The sequence below is a fragment of the Uranotaenia lowii genome, chromosome 2 (genome assembly GCF_029784155.1).
Source record: "Uranotaenia lowii strain MFRU-FL chromosome 2, ASM2978415v1, whole genome shotgun sequence".
Lineage (NCBI taxonomy): Eukaryota > Metazoa > Arthropoda > Insecta > Diptera > Culicidae > Uranotaenia > Uranotaenia lowii.
The window spans coordinates 7,300,141-7,320,134 of NC_073692.1; the positions used below are offsets into that span (position 1 = coordinate 7,300,141).

General features: G+C 39.5%; 1 protein-coding gene across 10 annotated transcripts in view; it reads right to left on the minus strand.

The window, feature by feature from the left end:
* The window catches only part of LOC129749972 (cadherin-related tumor suppressor), a 339,347-nt gene that overhangs the window by 86,291 nt on the left and 233,062 nt on the right, over positions 1 to 19,994 (minus strand). For all 10 annotated transcript variants that reach the window (XM_055745134.1, XM_055745129.1, XM_055745132.1 and 7 more), the window contains 2 exons: positions 5,237 to 5,470; positions 4,924 to 5,125 (listed from right to left, as the gene is read on the minus strand). In XM_055745134.1, coding sequence (XP_055601109.1) covers positions 4,924 to 5,125; positions 5,237 to 5,470 — 436 coding nt within the window. The remainder of the gene's footprint in view (positions 1 to 4,923; positions 5,126 to 5,236; positions 5,471 to 19,994) is intronic.

Consider the following 19,994-nt stretch of genomic DNA (forward strand, 5'->3'; position numbering starts at 1 on the left):
CGTGTCGAAATTCGAATATGAAACCTAATTAGGTAAAAAAAAACTGATTGGAAACTGCGCTGACAAGGGATGTTTTATTATTCTACGGTATCAACAAAATTACTCGCATCAGTCCGACGAATAATCAACATAATCATAAGCAGGCATGTCGAACTGGCCTTTCAGAGCCGCATGTGATCCAGCAACAGCATTTTTTTTTGTATAAATAGTTATACTTAAATGCGGCCTACATGCGGCCCACTTGGCCACCTTAAAAACATGAAAGTTATTTTAATACGTTCCCGAATCTCGATTTCTAGCGCCTTAAGATGACACCGGAGATGAAGTTCCACGTTTGAGATCCAGTTGCCAGGCCACCAAGTGCGGATGATGCACCGCATATACGCACCCAGTTTCGCACACGTACAGCAACACGGAATTGACGTTTGAGTTGAAGAATCGGATTTTAGCTCGTAGAGAGATACGTGTGTCAAAAGTACAATCGAAAATGTACCGACAATGAAGTTGGTTATGCAATTTTTGGATAAAATTGTTAGAAATTTTGCTTATGTGATGATGTTTTTTGTAGAACGAAAGTTGTTTGAAAAACTAAACTTCTATAAATTTTTCAAAAAAAAAAATAACAGAGTTTTCCTTCTAGGGTTAAATGATGAAGGACGCATATTAATATGCCATATAAGTATTATGATCCACACATATCATATCTGATTAAATTGGAAGGATGTTGGATATAAATAATTATCCTGAATATACACATGAGTCTTAAAGGAATATCGCTCTTTAAGTTTCCTAATGTTTTATGAAACAGTTGAACGGCCATCATTCAGCATTCGAAAGTATTAAAGGCTCGACTTCAGCTGGACCTCTTCTTCCCGCTTTTTTACCAATCCTTCAACACATGATTATTGTTATTCGATATTTCCGGATTATATGATTTTTGACCCCCTACTACCAGGCAATAAACATAAGTCACTCCAGTTGACGATTCGACGACCGCAGGCAAAGGTGTGATCATTATCGAGATAAGCTCGAGTGAGCTAACGTTCCGATACGATCCGATCCGATCGGGCCGAGATAGTGTCAGGGGCTTCGTGTTTCGTTCCATCCATTCAAACACACGGTCAGTCCCTCTGGATCCGGAACGGATTGCGGGGGTGTTGGTTGATGGTAAGAGAATGTTTCCCAAGTAAAGAAAAAAGGCGCGTTATTATTATGGTTCTCATTTGCCGGCCAGCGACCAGCCGAAGGTTTGAGATCAATCCATCCTCGCCTTCACCCGCCGCTCTGGAGGAACGCGCGTGGGACGAAACTATCCGCGAGTTGGCTGCTTTTGTGACTGGAGAGAGGAGACTAAAGACACGAGACCCCCTTCCACCCTTCTTCCGTTTTCGAAGTCATTTCCATTTACCGCTTCCATCGGGAAATCGGAGGAAGGAAAGATGAAATTCCGGGTCTGCAATCGGTAATGCCGCGCGGTGGCCAGTAAGATGGCAGATACACATGTGTGTGGCGTCGTCAACACCCGCCCGTGACAGCCGGACAAGCCTTCGTCTTTCGTTCGTCACCGTCTTTGCTGCCCCTCAACCCAACTCTGAGAAGTCGCTGTAGGAGTTGACTCTTTGTCTAACATTGATTGAAACAATCGTTTCTCGTCACCTTTGGGAATTCAATGAACGCGCGCCGCCAGTCGCCATCGCCAAATAGCATACGCACCACGGCTTGGTCTTCATCGTCCGCGACTTCCATCGAGTGCAGTGAAGTGATGGAGAAGATTGTCTCACATTCTGTCCATCAGACATAAGCGATCGTCTCGCGTTTTGCCAACTTCATGTCTGATTCTGATGCAGCCAGTCGACGATCGTTGCGGCATGTAATTTAGCTCGGTAGCCCCACGGACACAATCCTGCTTCTTTACAAATTTTGATTTTTTTTTTGAATGACTGACGACGCATCGTGGTTGAAATTTTTGGATTGGTATAAGAAGGTTGATTTGAATTCAATAATGATTCGAATATTTTGAGTGATTTGGGGAATTTATGCATCGTAACTTCCTCTGTGCATTGCCGGTTGCTCGGAGTTATTCAGGCGACGACATCACGACTGACTGGGATTATCTCCGCAACAAGTATGAAACCAAAAAAAACCTCCCGGCAATATGTGCCGCAGAAGCCGATGGTCCAGAAGATATTTCGGATCACGCTAACCAATCGGATCGAATAATTTGAGGTCATCCGGTTTAATGACACATCCCATATCTGCCTGACTGAGATACCATCCATTGCAATTACATTTGGTACACCGATAGCCCTGGGGGACGAATTGGATGCATTGCATTCTTGGCCCGAGCCCTGCTGCTGGATTCAGCTGGCTGACTGGCTTATGTAAATTAATAAGCCAGTCTTACCTACATATTTTCCAACTCTTTTACGTTTGGTGCGCCCTGCTTTGTTCCGGTCATCACTGCGCTCTGTCCTGGCTGGAAGCCAAGTTCCGTTGCCGGAGCTAGCCGGAGGGCAAACAACAATTTTTTTTTTAAAATTACTTCACTGACGTTGTTGTCTACAAAAGATTACTTGAAGCGTTTTTATCTGCTAAAATAAGGGTTTTGGCCATTTCTGAAAATAAAAAATATTCGTAACAGTCTTTTTAAAACGATTTTTTCATTTCTGAAATTTCTGTCATTTTTGTCATTTTTGTCATTTTTGTCATTTTTGTCATTTTTGTCATTTTTGTCATTTTGGTCATTTTGGTCATTTTGGTCATTTTGGTCATTTTGGTCATTTTTGTCATTTTTGTCATTTTTGTCATTTTTGTCATTTTTGTCATTTTTGTCATTTTTGTCATTTTTGTCATTTTTGTCATTTTTGTCATTTTTGTCATTTTTGTCATTTTTGTCATTTTTGTCATTTTTGTCATTTTTGTCATTTTTGTCATTTTTGTCATTTTTGTCATTTTTGTCATTTTTGTCATTTTTGTCATTTTTGTCATTTTTGTCATTTTTGTCATTTTTGTCATTTTTGTCATTTTTGTCATTTTTGTCATTTTTGTCATTTTTGTCATTTTTGTCATTTTTGTCATTTTTGTCATTTTTGTCATTTTTGTCATTTTTGTCATTTTTGTCATTTTTGTCATTTTTGTCATTTTTGTCATTTTTGTCATTTTTGTCATTTTTGTCATTTTTGTCATTTTTGTCATTTTTGTCATTTTTGTCATTTTTGTCATTTTTGTCATTTTTGTCATTTTTGTCATTTTTGTCATTTTTGTCATTTTTGTCATTTTTGTCATTTTTGTCATTTTTGTCATTTTTGTCATTTTTGTCATTTTTGTCATTTTTGTCATTTTTGTCATTTTTGTCATTTTTGTCATTTTTGTCATTTTTGTCATTTTTGTCATTTTTGTCATTTTTGTCATTTTTGTCATTTTTGTCATTTTTGTCATTTTTGTCATTTTTGTCATTTTTGTCATTTTTGTCATTTTTGTCATTTTTGTCATTTTTGTCATTTTTGTCATTTTTGTCATTTTTGTCATTTTTGTCATTTTTGTCATTTTTGTCATTTTTGTCATTTTTGTCATTTTTGTCATTTTTGTCATTTTTGTCATTTTTGTCATTTTTGTCATTTTTGTCATTTTTGTCATTTTTGTCATTTTTGTCATTTTTGTCATTTTTGTCATTTTTGTCATTTTTGTCATTTTTGTCATTTTTGTCATTTTTGTCATTTTTGTCATTTTTGTCATTTTTGTCATTTTTGTCATTTTTGTCATTTTTGTCATTTTTGTCATTTTTGTCATTTTTGTCATTTTTGTCATTTTTGTCATTTTTGTCATTTTTGTCATTTTTGTCATTTTTGTCATTTTTGTCATTTTTGTCATTTTTGTCATTTTTGTCATTTTTGTCATTTTTGTCATTTTTGTCATTTTTGTCATTTTTGTCATTTTTGTCATTTTTGTCATTTTTGTCATTTTTTTCAATTCTGTCATTTTTTATATGTTTGTTATTTTTGTCAAAAAAACAAAAATTTTACCAAAAACCCGGGCATATCCGCCCAAGAATGTCTTATCTAAAATCTAGAAAAAAAAAATATCAACAATATTTTTTTTCTATCAGAACTTATCATCAGATATTAAATCTTGTTTTTGGCTTTCAAAATATCCATCATGAAACTTTTCATAAAACCTGCTTAAAAAGGGTCTTCCCTCTTATATGAATTGTGAAACTTCCTTTAAAAAGGAGATATTTTTAGATTCCAGAATGATCCCCTCACTTCGCCAATCAAACAACGACTCCGACAACAGCTTCCAGACTCTGTCAAAAACATAAAAGTCCGGCCATGGCGTAAAACTTCAGCGCACGACGGTAAGAATGACACATAATCGATTATTCAAATCAAGTTTTTACAGTTAATTCTTTTGTATGTTTTAGCATCAACGCGCCATCGCCGTCGTCTCGCTTTCGTTTCGGAAATTTCGGCATTCTCCCCCCAATTCGATGGTTTTTCTTGAGTCAGGAACTCAATGATGAAAGGAAGGAAGAGAAAGGGGGGATGCGATCATTCTCGGCTGAACGACCCCGATCGATCTGTGGATAGCTCTATGGGATAGCTGCGGGATAGGCAGGAGTTGCGGCTGATTTCAGAGATAGCCCCCGATCGCGCCTTTTGGATTATGTCATTAAGGAAATTAGTTGTTTAAAATTTAAAATTTATTTACTAACATCAACGATCTGGAGGCGAGGGCCAGAAAGGGTCAGGAAGGGCGTCAGAATGGTCCCAAAGATCATATCGGGGATGGGTCAGAATATTCTATGGTTTTTTTACTGCTCGATAACATCTCAATCAAGATGGAAGGGACTCAAACTAATATAGGAGAATCGTCCTAATGTTTGGTGACACAAAAAAAAAAAACAAAACGATAGTAAAAACTTACCGGAATCGATGTCCGTGGCACTGACCGTGACCACGTCTGTGTTGATGGGCACATTCTCGAAGATCTCGTTGGAGTAGCTCATCGGATCGAAAATTGGGGCATTGTCATTCAGATCGATCACGTTGCAGTAGACGGTCAGGGTGCTGGAGAGGCTCGGATGGCCGTTATCTTGGGCCTGGACGACCAGAATGTAATGCTGCACCTGTTGTGAGAAATCCATTTTCATCCTTTTTCTCTAATTTCCTCTGAACAAAATCAACAGTAGGAAGTTTGTTTCTTCCCAGCGAAAACAAATAAAAAAAAATGAACTTACCTCTTCGTAGTCCAGCCGCGCGGTCAGCGTGAAGATGCCCGTCTGCGGGTTCAGCGAGAAGACATCGTTGGCCCAATCGGAGATGACCGAGTACGTTACGGCTGCATTGGTGCCGAGGTCCGGATCGGAAGCCGAAATGACACCGACCTGGTAGCCGCGGGCCGCATTTTCCGGAATGTCGAACGAATAGGCCGGCTCGGAGAAGGACGGCGGATTATCGTTAGTGTCGGTGACCTGTTTTGGATGAGCGATCGACGAGAGTGAGTAGAAGAAGGAAAAAAACAACGGTTAGAGTTGGAGGAAAAGATCATTAGTTCGAATCATATGCTTGACAGGAGGTTTGTATCTTGAAAGTTCGAGGGCTGCAGGCTGCTGACCATGCAAATGTGATCAAAACGACGAAGACGACGAAACGTGCCAAAAGAGGAAACGAGTGGCCCAAGAAAACTTTCGCTAATTTTTCAAATTAGACAAATTAATCGAGTAACGATTGGCTTTGCGGGGTAGCTGCGGCCATGCTTTCCGAATCTGGATGGTGATTTTTGAACGATTTAGGCAGCGCGAGCCCATTCAGCTTTTCTGGTAATGGCCTCACAGATGTCTGCTGTTGAATGAAGGTTTAGCATCCGATTGAGGCAATTGACGCGTTTGTTGAATCACTGATTGTTGTGGCTCGGATGTTTTCAATCGGATATTACACAATGCATAATCGATTTATGCTGATTGTGTAATTGTTAAATTATCGCATGAAGGTACCTGTAGTGAATAGAGTAAGCGAATTAATTTGGAACTTCAGTTCTAGGAAACATAATTGCGTTAATCCGTTCCCATAGCAATTTTCAACGCCACCCAAAATCTTTGCGTTCAGTGCACTGATAGAAAACCTATAGTATTTCTTCGAATTTTAATTATGCCAATTATGTTTCCTAGAACTGAAGTTCCAAATTCATTTGCTTACTCTATTCACTACAAGTACCTAATCGTGTTGATATACAGAGTCCGGCAATTGAACTGCTACAAAACTTTAGGAGTGATTATTACGAAGTATACAAAACCGAGTTAGATGACACCTTGTCACCTTGTTAACATTATGTCTAAGATGTCAGAGGATATTTTTGTTAATTTTGTAATCAAGTGTTTTTTTGTAAAAATAGTCCTCGAACCTTAACGTAGTACTTTGATTGCCTAGTTCCAGGCTGTGAAACGGTAGAAAGATATATTTCGTGAGTTGTTCAATGAGTGTATGTATTTTTTTTTGGGTCTTACTTGGAAGATACCTGGAGATCAGAAGTACCCAAGTATAGTATGGTGGGGATCGTCAAGCGACACCTACCATGGTGAAAATCATCAAGATGCACCCTGAGAGAATTTCTTGACGTAGTAACACTAAATTGGCGATAGATTTTAATACACCGGATTACCGAGATACCGGATTACCGGAATACAGAGATTTTAATACACCAGTCTTACAAGATCCTAAGATTTCAAGACCACTCGTTTGAACAGAAGCAAGATCGGGTAGAAAGAACAAAGGCGCAGCTTACGTGGTCCGCGCATGAAGAATTTTGAGAATATCATGTTTTCTGCCGATGAATTCGTCGCCGTTCAACGGTTCGTGAAAAAACAGAACTACAGATTTTGGTTTCCAGAAAGATCACGAACCTATGCTAACGTTTTAAAGGCCACAAGACGACAAAAATCTGTCTTATTAAAGGTCTGGGTCGGAATCGCCCGAACTGTGGACACGTCCCAATTTTGGTTTTGGTTGTTGGTTTTGAACTTCACATTACCTTATCAAGGAAAGAGGTCCCAATTTTTGTGTGCGATTTTTTTTTTCGAGGGTTAATTTCGAGTACGGAGTGGTCGGGGAGTTCGCCGGACCTGAACCCTATGGACTTTGCTGTCAAGCGTATACAGAAGCCCGAAGTCTACTCCACAAAACCATCTTCTCCATGACGAGTTGGAAGTTCTGTAACGCCATCTAGTTGAGTCCTGGGATAAAATACCACAAAAACCATATGTGCCTTGAGCTTCTGCAGCGAGTGGTTAAGCTCAAGGACGAAAAAATCTAAAGGCGCCAATGGATTTTAAAAATATAATCTGTTTTGATGTAAATCGTATTAAATTTGAAAGAAACAGTTTTTGTTTTGATCAAATTATATGTTCGTTCCAATGTAGCCCTTCAATTGAAAGATTTAACCAAGGTTTTCAGAAACACAAGGGCGAGGAGTGCGCGTGGCGCTCAATGAGTTTGTTTGCAAACATTTGCTCAGCTGTTCAGTGGTTTGTTGGTAAACAAATTCAATGAGCTCCGCAGTAACAAAACCAAAACATCCAAAATGGTTGAAAAGGGAATTTGACATACGGTAAAATTGGATGCAGTATTATAACTGCACAAACTTTTAAATTGTTTTTCTCAAATTTCTTTTACCCAAGATTAAGGCTCTTATTCTACGCTGCGAGTGACGTGACGATTGTCGAGGTACCCCACCGTCACTCGACTCTTGTCACCTTATTCCGGCAGTCGATGTAAGTGAGGTGACAGCAAGGTGAGAGCAAGTGACAGATGTTCATTCCCAGCTGAGTGACTGGATGAACCACAAACTGTCAAACTGTCAAAATTTCTCAGTTTTCGCGAGGACCAGGCACAAGAGCTCTGGAAGTTTTTCAAAAACCTTGGGGCGGAAATCAGCGAGGACAAGTCTTCCAAGTGAATCGAAGATGCTTTGCATGGTGGAAGAAATCGACGCAGTCCTGAATTCGGTGGTGTCGATTATCGTTTCCATTTCGCTGGAAAGGATCAATCAGCTAAAGGCTCAAGTTGCCATCGAATGAGCGAACGCAAAAGCTTATCGATAACAAACAGTTTGACATTTCATTCAGCCAGATTTTTCAGCAGAAATCCCTTAAACTCCAACCCGATTATAAAAATTCTCGTCGTGTTTACAAATTTACTGATGATTTTATGCACTAAAACATTCTAGGTACAAACAATTTGATTGAATTGCACAACTAACAACTCCGTTTTACAGTAATTTTCGGCATTTAATATCTTTTCGTTGATAAAAATATTGATGGGCCTTGGAACCAAAGGGGTACAAGTGACAAAATTTAAAAAAAAAAAAATTAGATAATCATCTTGAATGCATCCTTGACCGCTTAACCTCATGTAGGCAATTTGAATCATTTTTTATTCCACCGAAACCTACTAACTGAAAGCAATATTTTTTTAAGGCAAATCACTTATACCCGCTGCTCTGGCAGTCCAATATATTGGAGAGAATGAGGATACTTGATCCTTCGCTATATCTCGAAACAAGGAAGTCTTACAAATATCAAATGTTGTAGAGAATGTGCCAAATAGAACAAAAAAACAATGCTATTATCTCAACAAATTTTAAAAATTTTATTTTTCGACTTATTGGCTTTTGTTTGAAAAATCTGACAAAATGTAATTTGATGATCTTTTTAATCACTTTAAAATGTTTCTCACATGAAAAAAATATTATAAAAATATTTGTTCCAATAGAGTATAATGTAAACTTCAAAATGCCATATTTTCAAAGCAATAGTAAACTCTAAATTTTTTTAAGGAGAAGTTTTCTAAAATGTATGTTATGGGTATAGTTGATCCCTAGAGTCGAAAAAGATATATTTTTCTTCTGGATAGATTGTGGTTATTGGTTATCGTGAAATAACTAATACCTGTCCAATAACTAATGTTTTCTCAGTAATAATCTGTTAGCAAGAATTAAAATACTGGATTTATCTAAACACTAGAAAATTGCGCCTTAAAGTATGCAATGAAAATAGGATAGCAGAAAAGCTTATAGAATCCTTTTTTGTCTGGCACTTACAAACTGTGAAATGAGAACTAATATGGCAAAAAATAATCAACGGCCTCTTTATCTTCAAATTTCACCAGATTTTTGCTTAAGGTCAGGGTACCCTGAATTAAGGATCAAGCCTCCTTTAGTAAAGGATCAAGTCTCCAGTAGCTTAATAAATATCACAATTTTTAAAGTCTCACGAAAATGCTCCTAGTTCATCTACGGGTTCACGTATCGTTCTGGATCGTTTTTGGAGCATATAAATTTGAAATTACGCAATGTAAGAAATGCAGTAGACGGCGAGTTGCCAAATTATCCCAAAAAGATATGATGAAAATAAGAAAAAGGGATCAAATATCCCCACTCTTCCTACTTATAGACCTTTGCCACCAACCCAAATATGATTTCCAGAAAGTTATGTTTTTTCTCATCGGCGTCATAAAAACAGAAGTTAAAAAAAAGAAAATAGATCTAATTTTAATTTACTTGAACAGCAAATGATGTTTGAAAATTTACCATCAATTTTAATCATCCAATTGCATGTAGCGAGAATTAATACTGAACAAAATATTTATAAATTTTGTTTTTTTTTTAAATAACCTCCGATTGGTTGATCACAAAGTCCTGATTTGTGTTTAATTTTTTAAGCAGTGTGTCAGAAACACGAGGCTCATTGAAAAACTTGAAACATACACGATAAGAATTTGTATCAAACGAAGTCTCTGTCGTAATGATTCAAAATCTGTCAATAAATTTTGATGAAAAATTCTTTTTTTTTATTTTTGTTGAGTGATCTCTGAGTTTTGACAAAATTTGCCTGGATATTGTCCAGATTTTTTGGCATCAATTTTGAAATCAAATGCCTGGATTTTGCCAGGTTTTTATTTAAAACTGCCCGGATACGTGCTGAATAAATGAAATATTGAAATACTCGAGTCTCTCAATCCACTATTCGATAAATTTGACTCCCTCGCTTTGAGCTGTTTAAAATTTTGGGTCAATATCGGCACATAATTGAAATTACTGACGTTCTCGATTGAAAACCAAGTTCGGCACCACAACGCAACGATGAGTAAAATGGTAATCCAATATAGGATCCACCTCATCCTATTGTTGGCAGGAATTCACTTGAAGCTGACAACATTTTCGGCAGAGAGCGTGTAGATACTTTCGTGTTATTCCCAAGAAAGGGACGAACCGGTACACATCCATGTACAACAACTTTTCGCGAAGTGTACCACAACCAGGTGAGCTGAATCTCCTCGAAAAATGAAACATGCTTTGAGTTTGAAGAAGAAAAAAGCGCTTAAGTCATCGATCATTCCGCGTTTTTTTCGCTTTGAAGCTGTTCCCCACCAATGGGAACCTCAGTATGGGGTTAGAGAAAAACACCGGTGCGAGATAGACAGCCCCAAAAATACAATCCCCACAACACAACGGACCGACCACGGCATAAGTTCAACCAGGTGAAGGCATCTCGGCATCTGACTCGCACTGCACGCTCTCTCTCTGGCAGACCGAGATTGAAATGATATTGTTCCTATCGAAGTTTTGCCAATCTCTTATAAATGAATGAAATATGTTCAAAGCATTTGTTCTGTGTCATAACGAGGTGAGATTCGACATCGCGCGCTCTCATGGCGGGGGATCACAAACGAACAAATACACCCTCCCCCCCCTTCTTTAGTCACCTCCCCACCCCTAAACAAAAAAAAGATACTTGTGACGGAAGAAGTGTCCAACGCTGCGCTCGAAAGGAAATGGACAAAAAATAGCATTCATTATTTATTTATTTAAAAATTTCTTCTTCATTTTGCGCCGCCTGCCGGCCTGAACGCAAGGAGACCTGTCCTCCGTTCCGTTTCTACTAGACCGCCAGATGAGAGAGTTCGGGAAGATGTGTCCGGGTTGTCGCGTCCCCGTCCATCAGCGTCGTCGGCTCTGCTAAACTGGATAGACGCGTTAATGAAGCTTTCAAACGCACCTTCCCAACTCGGCGCGTTCTCAATTACTCGTCATTTTTAGTGACCATTTTGGGACAAGTCACGTTTCGTACGCTTTCTTCTTTGATGGGAGCGAGCGCGCGCGCCACCAATCCGCCGATGCTCTACGATCGGACACCACACCGGGAACTTCCCTAATGGTGGTCCATCATCATAAGCAGCACCCAGCCTGCCCCTTGCACCACTTTGCTTACTCAGCTCTGGGATTCTGGACCGGGCGGACACAAACGGAACGGCCTGCCAGATAAGTGGGTGATAGTTTTCTGAACGCTTCATTTCCTAATCTACAAAGAAATCAACTAAGCCGACCGGGCGGATTGTAATATCCTCTGAAGATTATTTGGACCATATCGTGGGATGGTTTGGGTTGGATGATGTTTGAAGGGAAATATCGTTTCGAATTTAGATATATTGAACATCAGTAAGGTCCGGAAGACAAATTTAACTGTTTGAGGTGAAGAAAAATGATCCTTAACTCTCTAAAAGCGTGATAGGATGTGTTCTACTGCAATTGAAACACAGATTAGAGCTGAAGATCACAATTAAGCCCCTTTGGCGTCAATAGTGTACAGATGCAAAGAGGCGGATTCTAGGAAAAAGGACCTGAACATCGTTGTGTTCCAGTAATTCCGAGGTTATTTTTAATAAACTTTCTCATGCGTATGATCTTCTAAGATTCACTCCAACAAATTTTCAAGTTCAGATGATTTGGTATTATTGCTGTGGTTAAGAAAACATAAAGATTTACGAGTACTTCACACGGGCCTGATAAAAAATGTACAGTCGGTTTAAAGATTTCATGTCTGAAGATCGACCTGTTCTCGACAGCATGAAATAAATCTCTTCGAACAAAGATTTGTCTTTGGGATGATTATGATAATACTTCGCGAAAGGTAATTCTCTACATAAAACCAATCATTACATATTTCGTGTGCCTTTGCCATGTTACTGAATAAACATTAGTTATTGAGCTTGAGCTTGTTATCAACTACGGTCCACCTGCGGCCTCAACTGGCCAATGGCATAATGATTGCACTCTGTGATTGGTTCGAGATAATCATCATTGCACAATGAACCAAATGAAAGGAGCTGGGAACAAGCTACACAATCTCACTGTGCAGTTTTGAGAATCTCAATCTTTAATATGAATCAATAACGACGCCGGCCAAGTCCATGTAGTCGATAGAGGGAAAGGAAGAGCAGCACATGTGATGATTTGTTTTGCGGAGACCGGCTGTACGCCATCCCTCCACAAATCTCACGCTGAGGGTTAATGGGGTAAGGGTAATGTGGCAAGGAAATCACCTTGGTAAGTGATGATCCTTATTGATTTCGCCGCCTCCAAACGAATGGCCGTACGTAGTACCTTTTTTCAGCACCGCCTCCCACACAAGTACACCTGGAGATCACCGTACCAAACGCAATCACAGATCGACCACGTTTTGATCGACAGCCGGCACTTTTCGGACATCATCGACGTCAGATCCTGTCGGGGCGCCAACATCGAGTCGGACCATTATCTGGTGATGGTGAAGATGCGCCCAAAACTCTCCGTAGTGAACAACACGCGAAACCGGCGCCCGCCTCGGTTAAATATCGCGCGACTGAAGCAACCTGAGGTCGCGGCAGACTACGCGCAATCGGTCGAAGCAGCGCTGCCGGCAGAGGGCGAGCTTGACGAAGCCCCTCTCGAGGACTGTTGGGATACCATCAAGACAGCCATCAACAGTGCTGCGGAGAACGTCATCGGTTACGTGGAGTGATCTCGACGGAACGACTGGTTCGACGAGGAGTGTAGGAGGGTGATGGACGAAGAGAATGCCGCGCGGGCGGCAGTAGTGCAAAGAGGCACCCGTCGAAATGTGGAAAATCACCGACAGCGAGTCCGACTTTTCCAGGAGAAAAAGCGCCGCCTGGAGGAGGAGGAGCTCGAGGAGCTGGAGCAACTGCATCGTTCCCAAGAAACACGAAAGTTCTATCAGAAACTCAACGCATCCCGCAAAGGCTTCGTGCCGCAAGCCGAAATGTGCCGGGATAAGGACGGGGGTATCCTGACGGACAATCGTGAGGTGATCAAAAGGTGGAAGCAGCACTTCGATGAACACCTGAACGGCGCACATGCAGGAGATCAAGACGGTGGGTCAAGGTACATCGCCGGCGTAGCCAACGACGAAGAGGAGCCACTCCCAACGATGAGTGAAGTTAAGGAAGCCATTCGCCAGCTGAATAGAAACAAGTCGGCTGGGAAGGATGGCATCGCAGCTGAACTCATCAAAATGGGCCCGGACAGGTTGGCCGATTACCTACACCGGTTGATAGTCCGGATCTGGGACATAGAACAGCTACCGGAGGAGTGGAAGGAGGGGGTAATATGCCCCATCTACAAGAAGGGCGACAAATTGGACTGTGAGAACTACCGAGCGATCACTGTCCTCAATGCCGCCTACAAAGTGTTGTCCCGAATCCTACTCCGCCGCCTAACGCCACAAGCAAACAGATTCGTGGGAAGTCATCAGGCCGGCTTTATGGAGGGACGGTCTACGACGGACCAGATATTCACATTACGGCAAATCCTCCAAAAATGCCGTGAACACCAAGTCCCTACGCACCATCTATTCATCGACTTCAAAGCCGCATACGACACGATCGACCGTAACGAGCTATGGAAAATCATGGACGAGAACGGCTTTTCCGGGAAGCTGATCAGACTGATCAAGGCGACGATGGATGGAACGCAGTGCTGTGTGCGGATTTCGGGTGAATTGTCGAGTTCATTCGAATCGCGCAGGGGGCTTCGACAAGGCGATGGTCTATCCTGCATGATGTTCAACGTGGCGCTAGAAGGTGTTATTCGACGAGCGGTGGGCGAAATGCGGGGCACGATTTTCAACAGATCCAGTCAACTTATCTGCTTTGCCGATGACATTGATATAGTCGGCAGATCATCTGCGGCGGTGGAGGAGATCTACCGCAAACTGAAACGCGAAGAAGGAAGGATTGGGTTAATGATTAATACGTCCAAGACGAAGTACATGCTGGCCTGCGGATCCGAGACCGACCGAACCCGCTTGTCCAGTAATAACAAGGTCACGATCGACGGCGACGAGCTGGAGATAGTCGAAGACTTTGTCTATCTCGGCTCACTGGTGACCGCAGACAATGACACCAGCCGTGAGATCCGGAGGCGAATTATCAGCGGAAGTCGTGCCTACTATGGACTCCACAAGCAACTGCGGTCGAGAAGACTTAGCCCTCGCACGAAGTGTAACCTGTATATGACGCTTATTAGACCGGTTGTTCTCTACGGGCACGAGACATGGATATTGCTCGAGGAGGACCTGCGTACACTCGGAGTATTCGAGCGACGAGTGTTAAGAACCATCTTTGGCGGCGTACAGGAGAACGGAATGTGGAGGCGAAGGATGAACCACGAGCTCGCGCGACTCTACGGCGAACCCAGTATCCAGAAGGTGGTGAAGGCTGGCCGGATACGCTGGGCGGGACATGTTGCGAGAATGCCGGATGACTGTCCTGCAAAACAGGTGTTCGCTACGAATCCGGTAGGAACAAGACGAGCGGGGGCGCAACGAGCGAGGTGGTTAGACCAAGTGGAGCGTGATCTGGCGAACGTGGGGTGCCCGAGAAATTGGAGAACGGTTGCTATGAACCGAGTGAATTTTAGGAATTATGTTCGTCAAGTTATGTCGTAAGACGGAATACTATGTAAATAAAATAAGTGATGATCCACTTTATTAAAACCTGCGCTCCTAAGTCCTAAAGCTACTAACTTTCCTTGGAAAATTAAAGTTTTCTTCTCACGGTCATAATTAAAAAAAAATTGCATAATATTTGAAATAAGCTGATTTAGTTTTCGTTTTTAATTAAAAAATACTGAGTATGAAATTTCATATGAGAATTGCTACACGTGATGTGCAAATTTTACGTATAAAATTATTACCTATTTTGAATTTCAATTTTAGAATCCCGTGCCTATCTAATTTTACCTGCTCTAGAAAAATTTATTTATCCAATCAATACTGATGTTATGAAATCGCTTGATACATCTTTGTACTTGAAAATAAACATATTTTCATAGGTGATGGATAGAATTTAGAGAAACATAAGCGGAGATTGCAGGTTCAAGTCTTGCCGGTGAGCCGTTGTATCTTTTTCGAAAAATTCATGATATTTACGGCTTATGTTCTTTCGTTCTTTGATAGCTCATGTTTCTCTAAATTCTTTCCATCACCTATGAAAATATGATTATTGATCCAACTAAATCTACATTATTATTTCCGGATTTAAAACCAAATTTCATCCCATAATAATTCGTGAAAGACACATAAATGATATTTGTTCCTTGATCTATTTTCCTCTTTTCTTGTCGTTTCTATTAATTTTTGCAAAGGGTACATTTTAAGGAGTGTATTCGACAAAAATGCAACACTTTGTTTTGTGATTAACTCCTGAATGCATGGATGGAAAATGATAAAATTTTCAGTGAAGAAATTGAGACGATCTGTCAAGTGGCTTTTGAAATACCTTCAAATGAAGAAGCCCATTGATCAACATTTTTGCGCAGGATCGTCGAAAATTCAGGTAAGTCCCAGTGAAAGACTTTAAAACTGCTGAAAATCAACTTTTTGACCAAAATTCTTGTGGTATATCGTTTAAGGAGACGTTTAAATTTGAATAAAAGTGAAGATGATTGATTCCATGAAGTAAAGTATTGTGAGTGATTTTATCAAGAGTTATACAAAAAAAAATTAATATGGTTAGTGATATAAAAAGATAAATTTTTCAAACTGGTTCGTTTAGCTGACTAATAAACAGGCCTCACTTCATTTCTACAAGTTAATAAAGCTGCCTACCGCTAAAATAAACAAAATACGGTGGTCAAATCGTACGCAAAATATTTGGACCGCTGGCGGTGAGATATTATGAAAAACTCGACTGAAAAAACGAACTCTTTAGCGGCACCTTTCAGTTTTCCAAATCAGCCAGTGTTTGCTAACAATTGACACGATGAATGGCTTAATATACAAAAAAGACTTCATCCAATAGCGACCATTTTCCCTGCATAGCACTTCAGTAAGTCTAACAAAGTTGATACACTGTTTTGGTCGGATGTGAAATCGTGCCATTACGTGAAAACTGTATTAAAGTGATAAAAAGTCAAAAAAATTTTTTTTTTGCCGAAGGAGGACAATTTGCTGAATTCGTCATAACCAAATTAGAAATTTTGAGTTATTTTGAAGGTCAAGCTTCAGTAAATATAAAACGTTATAAAAAAATAGCCTTTATTGGAATTCGAAATTCGAATAAATCGTTTTAAATGAATTCCATAGTTATCAATTTGAATATAACCCATATCTTGAGAATCTGATGGAATAAAAGACTGGAATCAGAGTCTGTAATCAATCGCAAAGTGACGTCCGGATGTGGTTCAACTTTTTTACGGGAAGTATTTGAAAACCAGTACAATGATACTTAGATATTCCACCAGTGATAAAAAAGGAACCGCTCACCAGTTTTTTGAATAAGATTTGAGGTTCCTAAAGCAAGATTTATCGATTATCCCTGGACTATTAAGCTGCTCTCAGGACTCTCCGGGAAATAGATGGTCATCTTTTCTTCATGTCACTCCTTCCATTTGATTTCGGGGCCCGGTTTTGTAGCAATTTTCGAGAAAATAGATTTGGGATAGGCAAAATATTCTAGCATTTAAGAAAACACTCCTGTCACTCTCGAGCACAGCCTATCATCTATATATATAAAAATGAATTTCTGTCTGTCTGTCTGTCTGTCTGTCTGTCTGTCTGTTCCCTATAGACTCGGAAACTACTGAACCGATTTGCGTGAAACTTAGCAGATGGGGGTTTTGGAGGCAGGGGAAGGTTCCTATTGTGGTTTGAGACCCCTCCCTTTCTCATGAAGGGGTGGGAGGGGCCTCCCAAGCAAAAGTCAATTTTTTGCATAACTCGAGAACGCATCAAGTAAATGGTATCAAATTTGGCATTGGGTGGTATTTGGGAACGAGGAATATTTCAATGAATATTAAGTACCCCTCCCTCCTCTCAGTGGGGTGATAGGAAGGGGGGAGGGGGACTACCTTACAATTTTTCATATAACTCGAAAACTAATCAAGATATTGGAACCAAATTTGGGATGGGAAGGTATTTTGATACAAAAAATATTTCAATGATTATTTTAGACCCCTCCCTCTTTGCAGTTGAAAGGGAAGGGGCCTCTTTCATATTTTTTTTACATAGCTCAAAAACTAATAAAGCAAATGGAAACAAATTTGGCATGGGAAGATATTTGGATACGAAAAATATTTCTACGATTATTTGAGACCCCTCCCTCTCTCCAGTAGAGAGATATAAATGGGGGAGGGGCCCTCTTTTACATTCTTACATAACTTAAAAACTAATCAAGCAAATGGAACCCAATTTAGCATGGGCGGATATTTGGGAACTTGACATGTTCTAATGATTGTTTGAGACCCCTTCCTTCTTCCAGCGGGGAGAAAGGAAAGAGGGAGGGAAGTTTCATACAATTTTTACTGCATAACTCAAGAACTACAACAGCAAATGGAACCAAATTTGTCATGGAATGATATTTGGGTACGAGAAATGCTTCTATGAATATTTGGTATACCCCACTCCTTCAAAAAGGTGGATGAAAAGGGGGAGAAGAGGTCTCCCTTACAACTTTCAGTATAACTAGAGAACTGATCGAGCAAATTGAATATTTGGCATGTGACGGTATTTGAATAAGAGAAATGTTTCTATTGTAAATCGAAGCCCCACCTGTTTTCAGTGGAAAGATATAAAGGGGGAAAGAGGGGCTCCCATACAATTTTTTTGCATAACTCGAGAATTAATAGAGCAAATGAAATAAAATTTGATATCAAATAGTATTTGAGTACAAAAAATACTTTCATGAATGTTAAGTTCTATCCCTCCATTCGGGGAGAACGGAAACGGGATGGTACTTCCTTTCAAGTTTATGCATAACTCAAGAATTTACAACGCTAGTAAAACCAAATTTGGCATGGGATGGTATTTCAATACGAGATTTTTTTTATGTCAAACCATTCCTTTCTTGCAGTGGGATGATAGAATTGGGAATAAAGGAAGGGAAGAGGAAAGCTGACATTTAATTTTTTTTACAAAATCCGATAGATGGACAAAACTTAACATGGAAAATCATTTTGGTCCATCAAGAAAGGAGGGTGTTCCATAAAAATTTTGTTGTAAAGCTTAAAAACTTATCAACCAATGGAACAATATTTGATACAAAAAGATTTTTGAGAACGAAAAAAATGGGTATGATTATTAAAGACCACGATCTTCATTCAGCAGGGAGGAAGGGAAGGACAGGGGGGGGGCTTTCTTATCAGATTTTAAGAATAAATCCAGAACATATCAAGCAAAACCAACCATATTTTATCAGTTGGATTGTTTGCGTACGATTAATTTGAAAACCCTCCTTTTTTAGGGCGAAGCTTAAAGAAACAGATTAAAATTACAGATTTTTAACACAAATTTATAGATCAAGATTCAGAATATTAGTTTAAGTTTTTTTTGTGTTTCAATCCGAAACTCCAGCTGCAGCTCTCATTTTATAGTGGTTGTTTATGAATTATGTTATAATTTGATTTAAAATAATGCCAACAAAACAATAAAAATTTGAATAAATTCTCAAAATATCATTTGATTTTAAAAGGTGTAGCAAAGCACACCGGGTCAGCTAGTTACTGAATAAATATTAGTTATTGAACAAAAATTGGTGATTTCGTGAATAATTTATGTTTGTTACCAGCGTCTACAATGTTCACAGTCACAACAAAAAATGTTTCAAATGAAAGGCCAAAGCCTACTATTGTACGTTTGTTTACGATGCTTTCAGTTGAAATTCGCTGGTATTTCTAATGATGATGAATATGATGATGTTGATGATGTAGATGATTTTCAAAGTGCACTTGATGATTTTCAAATGATAATCAAGATCTTCAGTCTCAAACGATGAACATTGTTTTTTAAGGTGATTTTTTTTAATGTAGTTCTTTTTGTGAATATTCACTATTTCAAAAAGGTTGGGAGAATTTGAATTCAGTACTGAGACTAATTTTCTAAGAACAATTATTTTTTCCTCCAAGAATGATATTTTATTTACAAGGATTGTAAAATAAGTTTGCAAGATTTTCTTCAGCACGTATCCGGGCTGAATTAATTCGGACTATTTTATCTAAAAACCTAGCAAAATCTGAGAAAAATAGAATTTAGGGAAAGAAAATTTTGATTTTCCATTACATCATTCCAGGACCTTATGGTATACCTAGAATTTTTCAGATATTATTTAAATTGAATTCTTACATAAAACTTCTTAAATATCTACCACTGATTTTAATAAAGTTTGATAGATCCCATCCCAATAGTCCGGTATTTCTAAAAGACAAATGAAAAATTTGTGACGCTTTCCCGGGTGCTGCTCAATCAAACAAGCAAAAAAACCTTTCAGAGATCTGTCACCCGATTGTGTGATGTACGAAGAAACCCGAAAGGCATAAATTCAATTGCTGTCTCGCGCCTTTATGTAGGCAGAGGCCCATCAAATCATCTATCTGGATGATAGTTGAATGCTAGGTATCTCTTAAAGTTCCCGCATAAATTTGTTAGGTGAAATAAGTTATACATCCCCATCTTACCCATCTCGGCAGTTTTGTTGGAGGGCGGGGGTTCTAATTTGAAACCTGTGGCCCTCGGGAACACCTTGAGCATAAGTAGGAAGGTAAAGCCACTGAAGCGTTTCGTCCAGCAACACAGAAAGTTACAAGACAACGTGGCCGGTAAAAAAAAAATGAGAGAAAAAAGTGCTCGTTCGGTGGGAAGTAAATCCATATAATTGGCCCGCTCAATT